The sequence below is a fragment of the Lactuca serriola genome, chromosome 7, assembly GCF_051521515.1.
Source record: "Lactuca serriola cultivar US96UC23 chromosome 7, Lser_US96UC23_V15, whole genome shotgun sequence".
NCBI lineage: Eukaryota > Viridiplantae > Streptophyta > Magnoliopsida > Asterales > Asteraceae > Lactuca > Lactuca serriola.
The window spans coordinates 133,770,615-133,787,782 of NC_136414.1; the positions used below are offsets into that span (position 1 = coordinate 133,770,615).

The 17,168-nt window shown below is 35.3% G+C and overlaps 1 protein-coding gene across 1 annotated transcript; it reads left to right on the forward strand.

Moving 5' to 3' along the window:
* Window positions 1–9,773: 9,773 nt before the first annotated feature.
* Window positions 9,774–11,476, forward strand: LOC145063673 (uncharacterized). Its single transcript, XM_079011266.1, has 3 exons — window positions 9,774–9,981; window positions 10,458–10,721; window positions 11,162–11,476. The coding sequence occupies exons 1-2, from the start codon at window positions 9,906–9,908 to the stop codon at window positions 10,700–10,702; spliced, it is 321 nt and encodes a 106-aa protein (XP_078867392.1). The 5' UTR covers window positions 9,774–9,905; the 3' UTR covers window positions 10,703–10,721; window positions 11,162–11,476.
* The last annotated feature ends 5,692 nt before the right edge of the window (window positions 11,477–17,168 follow it).

Sequence of the window (17,168 nt, forward strand, 5' to 3'; positions counted from 1 at the left end):
TTGAACAAGTAGGATGGAGAATTTATTTTGTGACTGGATAATAATAAGAAATCTCAAAAACAAAATTGAAATTGGATCTTATGGGAATAAACGTCTTGGTGATAGACGATATCATAAAGATCACGCAAAAATTAAAAAGGAGATTTCTTGTGGTACGATTTATAGCTTGAACATATTAGCGTTCACCGTCAATTCATTCAAGGTGTCAGATTTTGGGTCTCACTCGGCACATGGTGAACGTGACTAAGATCATCAACACAGATGTTGTGTAACCATAAACCTCAATGGTAATTGCTAAGAGTCTCAAGGGTTACGATTGTGGAGCGAAACGTGATGGAGAAAAATGAGGTGGATAAAGTGCCGAAAGTACCTCTGCTAATTACGGATGACAAAGAAAAAAACTATTAACTCGCTGTGAGAAGAGTAAGGTAGCTCATGACTTAAGTGAATCTAGCAGCCTAATTGGGAAGAAACGATAGGTGTCGATTGAATCATTAAGGCCTCACTCAGAGTCTAGGAGGCTTCAGTCTACATGCAACAATATGCTTCTAGGGACACTTAACTAGTACAAATATAAGAGTATTATACCTGCCCCAGCTCCAATAGTAATCGAGATAGCATCTGTGATCGTCAAACAAAAAAAAACGAAACGAAACAAAAAAAATATTTTTGTAGGTTTAAATATTTCCGAAAAAGAATAAAAATAGAAAATAAAAATATTTTTGGAGTTTTTGAATATTTCTGAAAAAGAATAAAAACAGAAAATAAAAATATTTTTGGATTTTTGTAATTTCTGAAAAATGATAAAAACAGAGAAGAAAATAAATACTAAATATAAACATGCGAAAGAATAAGAAAGCTTTACAAAAATATACAACCGAAACCATACCTTAGAAAAGATGAAGCGAAATGGGCCGAGCAATCGGTTCATTTCGGTTCCCAAAAATTCTAGAGCCGAAATAGAACGAGCGTTCGATTCATTTCGGTTCCCGAAAATTCTAGAGCCGAAATTGACCGAGCGTTCGGTTCATTTTGGTTCCCAAAAATTCTGGAACCGAAAAAGACCGAGCGATCGCTCTATTTCGCTTCTCTAAGTTTTAGTGAAACAAAAGGGGTTTCGGTACCGACTCAGCTTCCATCATTCCCAAACCTTGTAGAATTCTATTAAAGCTTGCTTCTGGTAGGGCCTTAGTGAAGATGTCAACCAGTTGGTCTGAGGACCGAACGAAGTGAACTTCAACGTTACCATCTTCCACATGATCCTTTATGAAGTGGTATCTTAGTGCAATATGTTTAGTCTTCGAGTGTTGCACTGGATTATGACATATTCAAATCGCACTTTATGATTCACAGTAGAGAGGGATCTTCTTCATGCTTAATCCATAATCTCTAAGTTGGCTTTATATCCATATGACTTGTGATGTATAGGATGCTACAACGATGTACTCAGCTTCGGCTGTGGAAAGAGACACACAAGTTTGTTTCTTTGACTGTCAGCTAACAAGTTTGCCATCAAGGAACTGGCATCCTCCGGTTGTGCTCTTTTGGTCCAATCCACATCCACCAAGATCATCGTCAGAGAAATCTTGAACAAAGAAGTCGGATTTTGTAGAATACCAAAGACCGAGAGACGAGGTTTGCTTCAAATACCGGAAGATATTTTTCATTGCAACCATATGAGTTTCTCTTGGATTTGCTTGAAACCTTGCACAATAACAGACATAAAACATTATGTTCGGTCTACTAGCTGTTAGATACATTAGAGATTCTATCATCTGACGATTGAGAGTCTCATCAACAGCCGGTTTCTCAAGAGATGGAGTCAGCTTCATGCCAAATGCCATTGGAACCTTTACTTTGGAATCTCTCGTCATCTCGAACTTTGCCAGCAGATTCTTCGTGTACGCTTCCTGATTAATGAAGATGCCTTCTGGTCCCTGTCTTATATTCAATCCAAGGAAAAAGTTAATCGGACCCATTGCGCTCATCTCAAATTTCGTCTCCATCAGCTTCCTGAATTCAGCTGTTAAGCTAGGATTCGTGGAGCTGCAAATGATGTCATCGACATAAATCTGAACTATCATTAAGTGTTCGCCCTCTTTCTTGCGAAAAAAGGTTGGGTCAACCGAACCTTGTTTGAATTTTGACATTTTGAGAAAACGTGTTAGAGTTTCATACCAGGCTCTCGGGGCTTGTTTCAGACCATAAACTGCTTTATCCAGTATGTAGCAGTGATCAGGATGCTTCTCATTCACAAATCTAGGTGATTGTTCAACGTATACCGTTTCTTCTAGTTCTCCATTCAAGAAAGCACATTTTACATCCATTTGGAAAACTTCGAAGTTTTTATGTGCATTGTATGCCAGAAAGATTCTCATTGATTCCAACCTTGCTACAGGAGCGAAGGTCTCTTCACAGTCCATTCCTTCTTCCTGACAATATCCTTTCACTATGAGCCTCACTTTGTTGCGAATTACGTTGCCTTCTTTATCTAACTTATTTCTAAAAACCCATTTTAAACCGACTACAGATGCATCCTTTGGTGTGGGAATCAGCCTCCAAACACAATTTCATTCAAACTCATGGAGTTCGTCTTGCATAACTTGCACCCAATCAACGTGATCAAGAGCAGCATTTACCATTTTCGGTTCAATTTTAGAGACAAACGAATTAAACATGCAGAATTCTACTTGAGAGAATAAAGCAGCTTGCTTCGCCTTCAGTTGAGAACGTGTGAGAACTCCCTCAAATGTTTTACCAATGATTTGAGTTTTAGGATGATCCTTTGTCCATTTATGAGAGGAGGGTAATTTGGATCATAGGCAGGATCCAACTCAACATTTACTTCTACTTCAACTTCTGATAGATCTCCTTCGTCATTTGTATTCTCATTCTCCCCCTTAAATAGCGAAGTGTATCCTATGTCAGAATCTGGATTCTCCCCCTCGAATGGACCTTCATGGGTTGGGTCCTGTGATGGATTCACCCCCTGATAAGGCAATTCGGTTGTTTTTGTTGTTGACGAACCCTCCCCCTGTTGTATTGAGCTTTCTCTTGGAGGGCCATTGGTAGTTGGATGATTATCTAATGCAGTAGGTTCGCTTTGAGTTGGCTTCTCAGTTGGTTGTTGAGGTTCGCTTTCCATGGCTTTAGCAGCTTCATCCATAATTTTCTTCAAGGAATCGATCTTGTTATCAGCTGCTTTCACTTCTGAGTTGATTGCCTGCTCTGGTTCATTAAAGAGCAGCATGTACTCTTTAAACAGATTGGAAATGGGAATTGAGACTTGACCTGATGCCGGAAAGATTTCTTCTGTTGGACCTTTGCTTGCTTGAATCTTCTTCATGTAATTATCATCAAAAGTTACATAGTAGGTTTCTTCAATTTTCTTCGAGCGTTTGTTCAGAACCCAATAAGCTTTTGAACTAAGCGAATAACCAAGAAAGATTCCTTCATTTACCTTAACATCAAATTTGTTTCGGTTCTCTTTGGAGTTGAAAATGAAGCATCATGAACCAAACATGTGGAAAAACTTTACATTTGGCTTGCGATTATTCAAAAGCTCGTATGGTGTGATGGAAAATCGCTTGTTGAGGAAGGACAGATTTTGTGTGTAACAGGCAGTAACTATAGCATCTGCCTAGAAGTATAATGGAAGATAAGCAAAACTCAGTATAGTTCGGGCGGCTTCACATAAAGAACGGTTTCGCCTTTCAACGATCCCATTCTGTTGTGGAGTATATGGAGCAGAGAAGTTGTGAGTTACTCCCTTTTCAGCCAGAAACTCTTCAAAGTCTTTGTTTTTGAAATCAAGACCATTGTCGCTTCTTATGTTCCTTAACACCTTTCGCAGCTGTAGTTCCACTTTCTTGAGAAATACCTTCAGCTTGGGAGTGGTCTCTGATTTCTATTTAAGAAAGAAAACCCAGGTGAAGCGAGAAAAATCATCTACAATAACAAGTATGAACTTACTATCACTGATACTTCAATAGCCGAAGGACCACATAAGTCGATGGGCAGCAGTTCAAGTGGTTTGATGATTTTTGTATTGATACGAGAAGGATGACTTTTTCGACTTTGCTTGCCCATCTCGCATGTTGCGCACAAATGTTCCTTGTCAAATTAGAGAACAGGAAGTCCACACACGTGATCTCCAAGCACCAACTTATTAATGTCTTTGAAGTTCAGGTGCGAGAGTCTTCGGTGCCACAACCAACTTTCATCTGAGTTCGCCTTTGTCAGCAGGCATACTGCTGGCTTTCCTCTGATTGGGTTGACATTTAGAGGATACATCTCACCTTTACGCATAGATTTCAACAGGACTTTCTTAGTTTCCTTCCCGATGATCTCTAAACCTTCGTCATCGAACGAAACCTTTAATACAGTTCCCACAACAAGTTGAGAGACACTGACTAGATTATGTTGTAATCCTTCCACGTAAGCTACTTTACAAATCGAAAATTCGCCATTTGTAATCATCCCATATCCTTTGATCGTGCCATATGAATTTTTTCCATATTTTACACATCCACCATCCCTAAGGGACCAAAACTCCCTAAGCTCTTCCCTCCTTCATGTCATGCGACGAGAGCAGCCACTGTCAATATACCATTCGCCGTCAAACTGCTCGTCACTTATAACCTGCAAAATTAAGCAGATTTAGGAACCCAGAGTCTCTTGGGCCCTGGTGAGTCTTTTACAGAATAGGGAATTGCAACCAAAAGATCAACCAAATATGTTATTTTTATCAATGTGGTTTCATCTTTTCGTTTGATGATGTAAACTTTGTTTTTATTTTTGTCTTGCTTAAATTGGGGTGTTTTATTGCTAGTTGGTTTTCCGGTTGAGTTTTTCTTTGGAGTTCTAAGGTTAGTTGACTTTTTCTTTACTTGTGCTTCATTATCAGAGACGAGTTTTCCCTTTCCTTTGATATCCTTCACCGGGTTTGGTTTTGTTTGCGAGTGAGGAGGATGGGATTTTGGACCGAACCTTGATTTTCGGTTCTTGGCGTAGTAAGAGTTGGGACTGAAACTTCCTTTTCGGTTTGTCTGACTACTTGTGTGGCAATGATTATATGAAGGAGATTTGTACCTTGAGCTGTTATTTGCTTTGGGATTGGATGCCTTTTTAGAGGGAACATAATTAGGGTTTTGGGATTGCCAAAACTGTTTTCTCTCATTGAGGTTCTTCATGTATCTTTTGTTCCTCTGGCGTTTCTGTTCAGCGAGTTGCTCTTGAGATTTATGAATGTTCTCTCTTGGTTTTTATTTCTCCTCATGTTCTTCGGTTGTTATTGAAGACATGCTTGATGCTGTTATTGGTTTGTTTGGTATCTCTTTAGTGTCGCTTGAACCTGGCTTATCAAAACTTGAAGGTTTGTTGATGGGTTCAGCCACGTACCTACCCTTGACTCTCCATGAGGTTCACTCCGATAGTCCAACTGTTTTGTCTGCATTGTCTATGGGTGCAGACCAGAAGTAGTTATCACAACCTTCAACATTATCTTTGTTAACCAAGGAGGTCAACTCTGCCGTTTGTTTCTTAGTTATTCCTTTAACAACATATACTTGGTTCGGCACTGTTTGCGCCTTTTGATAAACTACCGCCTTTTTTAGGACTTCGGACTTATCTTTGGAAATTCGAGCGAACTCCACGAAATTTTCAGATACAAGTGATTTTGCTGCTTCGGATTCGCTCTTGAGAATTTCGGAACAGTCAATCTCGTCCTCTACTGAAATTTCGCTCATTTCACTTTCCTCATCAAATTCAGAAGTGGTTTCTAAATTCATTTTATTTTCTGAACTTAATTTGGCATTGGATGAGTCAAACTTCTGTATGGTCTCTGTTTTGATTTTTAATTTATCATTTTCGTCCAGCAAATTCTTTAACATACATTTATGTTCTTTGGACTCAATAAAAGATTCAATTTTGTCCAGTCCATATTTGTAGGTCACTGACAGCTCATCTGAGGACATTATAGATTCGCATTCAGCGATGACTTCGTCCTCCTTAAATTCAAGGAAAGGCAGAATCATCTTATGAATCTTTTTACCTATCTCACAATCTAGATGCAACTGGGTGATATTTGTATATAAGCGTTTAGCAATTAAAAAAAATATTTCTTTGTTTCAAAAACTTCAAATTGTCTTGTTGCACATAAATAAGTTCATCCCTAGCCCTAACTAACTCTCACTCCTTCTGTTGTATCCAAATCCTTCTCTCTTCGCTCTTGGAAGACTCCCTGCTGAGTTGGTCAGTTAGGTTAGAATTTGCTAAGCGTGTTTGCACAAGACTGCCACTTAAGTTAGAAAACTTGAATTTTAATTCATTTAATTCTTTTTCGTAGTTTGTTACTGGTATTTTGAGTGATTCTAGGATAGTTTGTACCTTCTTGATCAATTGATCGCAATCGCTGATCTTTTCACTCACGTGCTTGGCAGCGAAGCATTTGTCTTCCTTAAGTTTCGCTTCCTCATGCTTACTTTCGGTTGTCACCATTAAGCATCTCTCAGCCGACTCAGTACCTCCTTCTCTCGCCACATAAGCTCTTCCATGCGAGGGTCTGCATACCTCTTCATCTTCAGAGTCTGTAGACCAGACTTCTACTCCACCAAACTCATCATCAATAACATGTTCCTACACAATTAAAGCATTCATAGAAACGTTAGTTGCTCTCTTCTTCTTTATCTCCTCCAACTTTCGCATGTGGTAAGATTCGTCATCCTCATCATCCTTTTTCTCAGACATCTTTCTCAGCATGCAATACTTAGCAAAGTGGTTCTTGTCGTGACAGTAGTTGCAGTCATAACTTGAATCTCCCACAAGCTTGCTCTCTTTCTTCTCATCATCCTTCTGAGTAATATTCTTGTTCTCCTCTTTCGTCTTTTCAGAGCTATAGCTTCCCTGTCAGTTTCGATTCTTGTTGACAGGGAACTTCTTACGAGCAAACTTCTTTGGGTTCGTAACCATCAATGCATATTCTTCATTAGTCAGATCGCACTCTGACATATCAGATTCTTCCTCATCGTCTGCCACACTCTTACTTCTAGAAACAAGGGCCAGAGAACCCACACCCAAAACTACTTTCGCTTCCTTAGTCACCACGCTTTCATGAGATTTAAGTATTCCCATTAGTTTTGCCAGCGAGTATGATTTAAATTGCTCACGTGCCTTCTTAGTCGAGACCACTGCCCTCCATTCGTAATCCATTCATGAATGTGACCTTTTGTTCGATCACCTTCCTTTCAATACCATGCTTCATCATCTTGCCAAGCAGATGATTGAAACGATTGAATGTCTGAATGAGTTTCTCTTCAGGTTCTTGTTCAAAAGCACCGAACTCAGAGAGCAATAGGGTTTGGATCGAGTGCTCTAGATCCTCATCAGTTGAATATAATTCTTTCAACATATCCCATATTTCTTTAGCTGTAGTGCATGAACTTACTAAACGGAAAGTATCGGATTGCAAAGCGAATCTGATCATTCTTATGGATTTAACGTTGCATAACACCTTGTCTTTTTCGTCTTGAGGGATCTTCTCAACATCTACCAAGAGTTGGTTTTACTCTTTTTGAGTCTTAATTGTTCTGTTCGTTCCAGAGAGAACAAATGGACCCAATGTAATTGCTTCCCTGATAAGATATCCATTGTCTTCAGATCCAACGTCGTAGTCTTCAAAGTGATGCACCCATACTTCATAGTCTTGAGTATAGAGAATGGGAACCCTCGTAGTGGATCCTATACTATTGGAGATGTTGATTGGATTGACTTGTGAATCGTCGTGAGACATGATGAAAAAATTCTTCTTTTAATCTGCTTGAATCAGACTTGTAAGGTTGAAACTATGGTTTTATCGAGCACCAGATACACTGTCGACAAGAAGAAGATAGCTTCTATATATTCAATAAAAGCGGAAACCCTAGTGGATTCTTCAAACAAAAGAGATGCGTATATATTACACAGTCTCCTACTTTGATACCAATTGAAGAGATTATTTAGTTAATAGATCGATAGATTCAAAACAGATAAGCAAGAATGAAGCAATCAAAGAACACAAGGATGGATCAAAAGATGTCAAATGATTAATATCTCACACCTCGGAAGAGCTCGATGAAGAACTTCGAATGTATAGGTGTGTTTAGGGTTACAATATAAAAGTTATTAATGAGAACGATCACTATTAAGCTATACATGCATTCATAATATATAATCTAACCCTAATGCTTAAACCACGGTTGGACAGGCCCAAACCGGGTAATCAAAATATCAACATTAAGCCCATATGACGCAACACTCTAAACCCAACAAAAGGGTATTCCAAGGCTATCAAGGTCGATTAGAACCTTGTTTGTATTTTGTCAAACTCCGGTCAATGTTTTTTCGCTGGATCTCCATGACTTTCTTTCAAAATTGTGTAATCCATGTATAACTTTACATCTCAAAGATTGTTTTTCAGCTCTAATTCACCACAGTCATTTTAGTGATAGTACAATATTTTGTGTTTTAAACGCCTCGCCTTTCAACCGTCTTTCACATTTTGTCTCATAAAATACAATTGATTTTGCATCGTATCCAACGAGCCGCCCAATAAAAATCTTCTTATCTCTTAAGTTCACCAACGATGCCTGATGGAACATTTTGAATTAAACGAAGTAATATTGGGAAGACTCCTAACGATCATATATTTATTATCTACTCTAATAAATGAATGTTTTTTTGCCACTTGTCACACTTTCATTCAATTTGCCAAATATTATTTTGTGGTTATTTTGAATTAATTTTTTTTCTACATGTCATTTAATGAGTTTTTCTATTTTATTAAATTCCACATAATATTTTAATGTAATAATTATCATAAATGTAATAATAAATAGGTATTAATTTCATTAATAAACTTATCTTTAAATTTTAAAATTCTTAAAATTAATGCTTATTAGTTTTTTTTGTTAATTTATTTAAATTCAAAAGACAAAAAACATTTCCATTATAATAATTTATTATTTTTTATTTTCTTAAAAATTCAAAGTTTTTAAATATTTTGACTTATATATATATATATATATATATATATATATATATATATATATATATATATATATATATATATATATATATATATAAGTAAATTCATGTGAAAACATAAATATTGCGTGAAAATACGAAAGCATATTTTATCTTAAAAAAGTCAAACACATTGACTATAAAAATTAAATTTATTTGCAATAAATTAAAGATAATAAGTTTACATTAAATTGTGTTATGATAATATAGATTTAAAAACTGTTTTAACAACTATTTTTTTCACATCCTTAAACACTTTTAAATTCATGTTTTCATAATAAAAATGTCAAAAATCATGTTTTGCTAATACGAAACAGTTTCTCATTTATCATCGTTTATCATCATGTAGTTCGAAGTTTGGATGGATTATTGTCCAAAATATAAGGTTAAGGTGACACAATTTCATAGTTTTTTCTTGTTTTCGTAAATTATTTGCATTTTCACATGAACTCTCCCCTATATATAAGTGTATATATATATATATATATATATATATATATATATATATATATATATATATATATATATTAAAATTGACTCATATAATACATGAGTCTCAGGACTCTTTATAAACGAAAACAAATAATTATGAAGTTACTTATATAAACTAAAACAAATTAGTATGAAGGTACTTTACTTAACAAGAACTCATGGAAGGCGTGGTTTTGTAATATGTAGAAACAAAAGGGGGTTATTTGCCATTTTGTTAAAAAGAATGGCGTAATTTTGCATCGATATTTTCACACGCAGGAGACGGAGGAAAGCAAGAGAGAGAAACAGAGAGAAAGGAAGGAAGGAAGGAGGGGAAGAGAGATACAGAGAGGAAGGACAAGAGAGATAGAAAGATGACTGAGATCTCACATCGGAGATCGCTGCGGTTCTTATTGTTATTGTCCTTAATTTCTGTACAATTTCTCTCAGGTTTGTTTCTCATATCCATTTATAACTCTTCTCATTTTTACATTTTTTCGTAAATCATTTCGATTTATGTCAAAATAACGTTCTGTGATGTCACTCTTATGTTAACGCTTGTTAATCGGTAAACACTCGAGTTTTTAGAAGCTTTTAGGGATGTTTTGATGCCCTAAAGATCGAATTTGTTTTATCTATGTCTGTTGTTCTAAATTGTGATCTGGTACGTGTTCTAGGGTTTATGCTGATTTCTACATTTCTCTGTGTATGTGTTAAGAGCAGTTGAGTTGTATCTGAATATATGGTTTCATAATGCATTAGGTGAGGTATTAGGAACGAATTTGATGATCCATTCTGTATTTGTTTCATGGCTTTAAGAATGTAGTAATAGCAGATATGGAGAAGACTATGATATGATCTATGTATGAGTTGTTCATCTGTTGATACTAACTAAGGAACAATATCTTTCTTTTATGTTATAACAGGCTTTTCAGATGATTCAAAGTCCAAAAACGAGACTAAAACTGATGATAATTCTTCTTCTTCTTCAAGTAGCATGAAAGGATCTACAATACTGATGCTATGCATAGCAGTTGCAGCAGCTGTGGGCTTGTCTTTTTTCCTTTTCAGGCTATGGCAAAAGAAGAAACGTGAAGAACAGTATGCTCGTTTATTAAAGCTCTTTGAAGAAGACGATGAGCTTGAGGTTGAACTTGGTCTTCGGGACTGATCTGCTCCATACAATCGAGGTAGCTTCTTTTCTCATATTTCAAAATTTCCAATTTTTTTTTCAATGATTAGGTATTTTATAACTGGTATCATGATGATCGCACCTCTGAATGAGACTAAATGACCGTTTTACCCGTTAAGTCTTGGAGGTTGTTCTTTTTCCCCCATTAAGGTCTTATTGTTTATTTTTCTCTTCTGGACTGAATAAACCGTCTAAATGAGACTAAATGACCATTTTGCCCTTACATTCCAAAAAACAAATGTCACAATACTCCTCAAGATTTTAAAGTGAGAGGAAAAAAGAAGTGTCTTAATCCATGAAGCCAGGTGTTTTGCTTAACCCATTAAGTCATTATGTTGAGATTAAGTCATAAAAGAAATGATTTAGGGTTTTTGTATTTGTTTTTTTTTAATTCCATGATTATGAAATGATTTATACTACTATTTGACTGGGGTGTAGGTGTAAAAGGCGATTCTTTCGGGTAGCCAAAAGTAGAAAAAGAGTAGAAGATGTGAATGTGAATGTAGTTAAAATTTGTATTGATATGACCAAGACACAAAACTTCTCTTCTTACTTTCTTCTTCCTCTTCTTTTACATATTCTTTCTCTATCTTGTTTGTTTTATAGAAAAAAGATTGTTATTTTGTGTGAAGTACTGCAACATTGCAATGTTTTGAAGTAGTTAAAGTTTGTAAATTTAATTCATGAGATTGAAATGTACTATTGAAACAAATGGGTGATTATGTATATACATATTGTCACCCAATTTTTAAACTAGCTACTAAAGATTTAGTTAAATCCATTTGGTTGATGCTTCTTGTAAGGATCCTTGGATTTATCCCTATATGTGTATTTGTGTGTGTGTTTGAGAGAGAGAGAGAGAGAGAGAGAGAGAGAGAGAGAGAGAGAGAGAGAGACCACTAAAAAAACACACAGAATACAATAAAGCTTATAAAAGAAGTTCCTTATGTGTTTCATTTGTTTAGGGATTTTGATAACCTTACCTATATGGAATCTTGTAAAGGATTTTGATAACATATTAATGTGCAAACACTTTATATTTCACATGAAATAGACATCACTCAAACCTCAAAGAATTTGTCAACATGCAAAGACAACCTTTTTTGCCCAACCCTGCCCTTGTATTCAAATTATCAAATCTTAATTAAATTGGTTGTCTAGCTGTTTATAATAAATTACCGACAATATTTTATGATTTGTCATGCCGTTTACAAAAATGTCATGCATATATAAGGTAGCTTATTTTTTTAGCTTATTGCAATTTGATGTTTGGTGAAATCCTATAAATAACTTAATTTTGATTATAAACTAGCTTTAAATCTAGTTTTTTATAGGCTACTTGAGATAGCTTATTGATAAGTAAGCTTATAAGTTATCTTTTTAACCAGACACCAAACACAGCATGAGAGTTTTTTTTTAAGTATGCCTAAAAGTTGTGTGTTCACATCAATTTATATCATGGCATCAAGTGTTTTCATGTGATATATTAAATACCTATCACCGAAAGATCCCCAAACAAAAAGTAGTGAACATTTAACCGATTACGTACAAATATCTTTACGCTATGCTCCCGAGTTCAACTTAACGAAGGAAGGGAATGGGAATAGATGAAAGTGAGAAAAAAAATGGTGCTTATGAGTTTTTTTAATAAAAGGAAGTGGAATGGTAACTTCCCCTCCTTTTTTTTCTTTTTTAATGTGGAAGGATTTGGAAAGAAATGAAGAAAATGTTTATTTTCTTTTCTTTAGTCTCCAACTCCGAAACACAAAATGCAATTTGTTTTCTCTTTCCTTTTTCGTCTTTATTTCCATTCTTCTCTTTCTATTTTTTTTCCCTTTCCATGCTAAAAATCGGGAACAAGGTGTTAGACCAATTATGAAAAAGAGTGATGTCACGTGATACTTTTAAACAATTAACTCAATAATTTCACATGTTTCTATCTATCAGAGTTCATAAGCCTATCAAATTTTATCTCATGTAATATTTTAGACTAATAACTTTATAACGTCATTAACTAAGCATAAAGTTGTAGTAGTTGTAACAATGATATTTTAGACCAATATCTCATGTAATATTTTAGACCAATATCTCACGTCATATTTTGTTCAAAGAAGCTTAAGTAGCCACTATCAACTAATCTTAATGAAATTTGTAGTAGTTGTAACGATGCTTATGTGGATATAAAGAACACCAAAATATGACTTCGTATGAGGAAATTATAATTTTTCCAAGTTTCGTGTTCAAACTGATACAGTAAAATGTGTCATAAAAAGTGAACCGAATACATGTTGTTTTTTAACCAAAGTGATGTAAATGAAAGTTGTAGTGCTCGTTAATAGGAACTCGTCGATATAAAGAACGCCAAAATCTGACTTTGTATTACGAAGTTATGATTTTTCAAAGTTTCGAGTGCGACACAGTACAATAGTGTGCGACACATAAATCAAAATCAAAATCGGTTGATTTTTAGCCGAAACAATCTGAATGAAAGTTGAAGTACTCTTCAATATGAGATTGACAATATAAAGAACATCGAACATGGAACTCGTATGAAGAAGTTATGATTTTCGCAATGTTATCTATAATCGAAGCCTTATTGGACTCTAAAATGAAAAATAAATTGAAAATTAGCCAACAAAGTCAGATGAATTTTGTAGTACTCTTCAATAACTACGTGTGGATATAAAAACCATAGAAAACGAAGTATGTATACGAAAGTTATGAATTTTAAAAGAAATTTGAATTCCGGCCAACGAGAGCATGGCACGTGGCACCACCCGGAGTGTGACACGTGTCACAATCAGGCATCACCCTTCTTTCCCAACCCAATCAATAAGATGGCGACACGCGCATATATATATATATATATATATATATATATATATATATATATATATATATATATATATATATATATATATATATATATATATGACCGAATTACTGCATATTTCTTGTTCAATTCTCTTCCAAACTCTCTCAAACTTTCCCGAGACTCCGGTGCTTGAACCTAGTGACTCTTATGTGTTAGTAGCAAAGCTCTAAAGTGCCAGAGAGCTGCAAGAAATGGAGCTTTCGGTTTCGAAGTTTTGCCCGCGTAATGTCAAGATTTTCGTCAAATAACTTGTAAGTTGAGTTATGTTTATCATGCTTTAAATACAACTTATATTTATATTTATAATCGTTATTATGAAATTATAAATAAGATCTATCAGTAATACTAATTTTTATACTGACCAATCTACTTACGAGAAAGATGACAATGCAAGATCAGTGAGGTGTTGAAAGTCGATTTTCCAAACAGTATATCTTTATATACCAAATGGATCATACATCCGATACGATCTTACATGGTTGTTTCTTATCAGCTATATGTTAGTATTTCATTTGAAAGTATTGATAAAGCTGATAAAAACTTATAATGATTAAACTTTATAAATACAAACAAATACTAAGGGTTAGTAATGTTTGTGTTTAGGTCGTTTTAAAAGGGAATCTGAAGTGTCAGTCAAAGATCTGACTTTCCTGCGAGTCTTCTACCTATATCAAGTGAGTGCATAATTACTTTCAAGAAAATAATCTTAATACAAAGTATTTAATTAAAAGTATTAATTATTTGTTGAAAGTTCGTTGGTGAATTAATTAATGATTATCTGAAATATTTGTTAAATGTATATTTGATAATATATATTGTGTGAACCAGATATGGTTAATTACGTGTTAAGTGATTATATGGTATTATTACATGAAAATCTTATGAAGAGTATTATTACTTAAAAAGATTAATGTGTATTAAATATTTGATGTTTTGCGTTAGACATATACCCTGAATTATGAAAATGTTGTCTGAAAAAGGTTAGTATTGAAAGTCTGATTACATGGATTATAGTCTCGTCTAGTTTAAACAAAGACGTATAAAGGATTTGCAGATCCCGTTACGTTAGATAAAGTAATAGTTGTATATTGTATTGTGATAATATGGTATAAAATAAACAAGAAAATGGTTTGGAAATCCATTATAAGCATTATAGTCTTACCTAGTAATAAAATACTCCTTTCGTCCAAAAATTATTGTCCACGTTTGACTTTTGAAGTTTTTCCATGTCGACTTTAACCATAAATAACTTTATTCGTGTTATATAATTTTTGATGAAACTTATAACAATGAAAATACATTTAAAAAACAATATATTCATATATCTTGCATAAAAAATTATATAACAAAAAGTAAATTATTTAAGGCTAAAGTTGAACAAAATAAACTTAAAAAGTCAAACGTGGACAATAATTGTGGGACGGAGGGAGCAATATTTATAAAGGATGTTTAGATCGAGTTAAGTTGGAAGAGTGATAGATTTACCTTGTATTGTAAAGATATCAAATTGGCAGGAATTTTGGGATAAAAGGGATGTTTAGGTCAATTAAGTTTTTTTTAAACGGCAGCAAACAAATATATTAAAACAAAACTAGCAAGACGCTAGAAATACAGACCATTAAGACTGAGTAGGATTTTGAAGCCACAAACTCCAATTAATCCTAGCCTTAGATTTACGAGACAAGAACCAACGAAACGAAATATCAACAATGGAATCAAAAATCCTATCTTTTATAGGCTTATTACTACCAAACAAAATACCATTACGGAACGTCCAAAGCACCCAAATGACCACATAAAATACCGAGTCAACAATCGCCCGTTGTTGCCTAACATTAGGCCTCGCATCAATCCAGTCCATCATGTCTCTCATAGTGAGAAAAATAGGGATATCTAGGGATGAGCAAAAGGACTGAACTGGCCGGAACCGGCCCGAACCGGACCCGGCTCGGGAACCGACTTTGGCCAAAATCAAGAACCAAACCGGCCCGGCGGTTCTACCGGTTCCCGGTTCCTACCAATTCTTTTCGTGTCTTCAAATGTTAGAACCGGACCTCGAAAAATAGCATCATAAGGTTCCGGTTTTTGCCGGTTTGTTCCGGTTATATCTGTTCCGGTTCCTACCGGTTCCCGGTTCCAAAAATCCATAAAAATAACGTCCCGGTCCCGGCCCGACCGGTTCCATCGGGTTCCGGTTCCGGTACCGGTTCCGGCCGGTTCCCCGGTCCATATGCTCATCCCTAGGGATATCCAAATCAAGCCAAAGACTAACCCGCCTCCAAATTTGAGTTGCAGTTGTGCATTGAATAAACAAGTGCAACACGTCTTCAGTAGTATCGTGACACAATGGACACAAAAACGAGTCAAGATCCACTCCTCTCTCCATCAACTTCGACCTAACAGGGAGCCTATCCATCAATAAACGCCAAATAAAAACATTTATTTTAATAGGAACTGAGCGATTCCATTGAGTGGGCAAGGAACCTGATGGAAGTCTCGAATCATCGATCCAATTCCTAGTCGATTTAACCGAAAAGTACCTCAAATTATCAAGATTCCAAACCCATTTGTCTGACTCTGTGCCAAGATGAAAGCCATCCAACATAGACATCAAACTCGCAAGCTGCTCCTATTCAACCCCTCCTCTAATGTCATGACGCCAAGCAAAAACCCAACTTGTCAAAGACCAATAGTCTCTAACAAAAGAATTTTGATTAGAAGCTAGTGTAAACAATCTTCCGAATTGCACCATAATAGGAACATCCAAGCACCTAACATCGTGCCAAAACCGAATAGTAGCTCCATTCCCGGTCACTCTAGCCATGGCATTCGAAGGCAGTAAACCACTCTCGTGAAGATGATTCATAGACCTAACAATTTTTTGCCAAACACCACCACCACTTTGTATTCTCGAGCCCCTAGAAAAACCTTCCCATTCACCATAAATTTTTTTTAAACTTTCATGTCACACCCCAAAACCAAGAACGGCGGAAACGTTCTGGGGCGGAGGACGTCATGTACAGTATCACAACAATGAAAAGTAGTAAACAAGCAACAACATCATCCATTGCATTAATAATAGAATTATTATACAAGTATGTTCTATCAAATTTTGATAAACACTAAAGCATAAATCAAAATGAAAGATGAGTCTTGAACAAGCTCCATCTTCCTTTCTCCTTGCATCGGTACCTGTCTATGATGACCTGAGGATACAAGTAATTTTGAAAGCGAGTATCAGCTTTGAAGCTGGTGAGATCATAAGTATTTAGTGTCTTAATTTGTATGTAAGAATTTGTAAGTAAATGAATTGTAAGTATGGAAATGTATATGAACTGTAAGTATGAAAATGTTTGTAAAACAACTGTAAACGTTTGAAAAACTCTAGAAATCCCTATGATTCCTACTATTATATAAGGGTGTCTTCTACCAAGACCTAACTGTTCTCAATGTTCGTGTCATGTAAAAGTGTGTAATTTTCCTAAGTGTAACTATTATTAACAAAATATAGTTTTACATCTATAGTTTAAGTGAAAGGATCACTAAATATATGTACAGGGAAAATTAATG

Bases quoted from the DNA above. Each gene is read 5' to 3' on its own strand.
- LOC145063673 (XM_079011266.1), top strand. From the start codon at position 9,906: ATGACTGAGATCTCACATCGGAGATCGCTGCGGTTCTTATTGTTATTG. The intron at 9,982-10,457 runs GTTTGTTTCTCA...ATGTTATAACAG, and splicing joins TTCTGTACAATTTCTCTCAG to GCTTTTCAGATGATTCAAAG.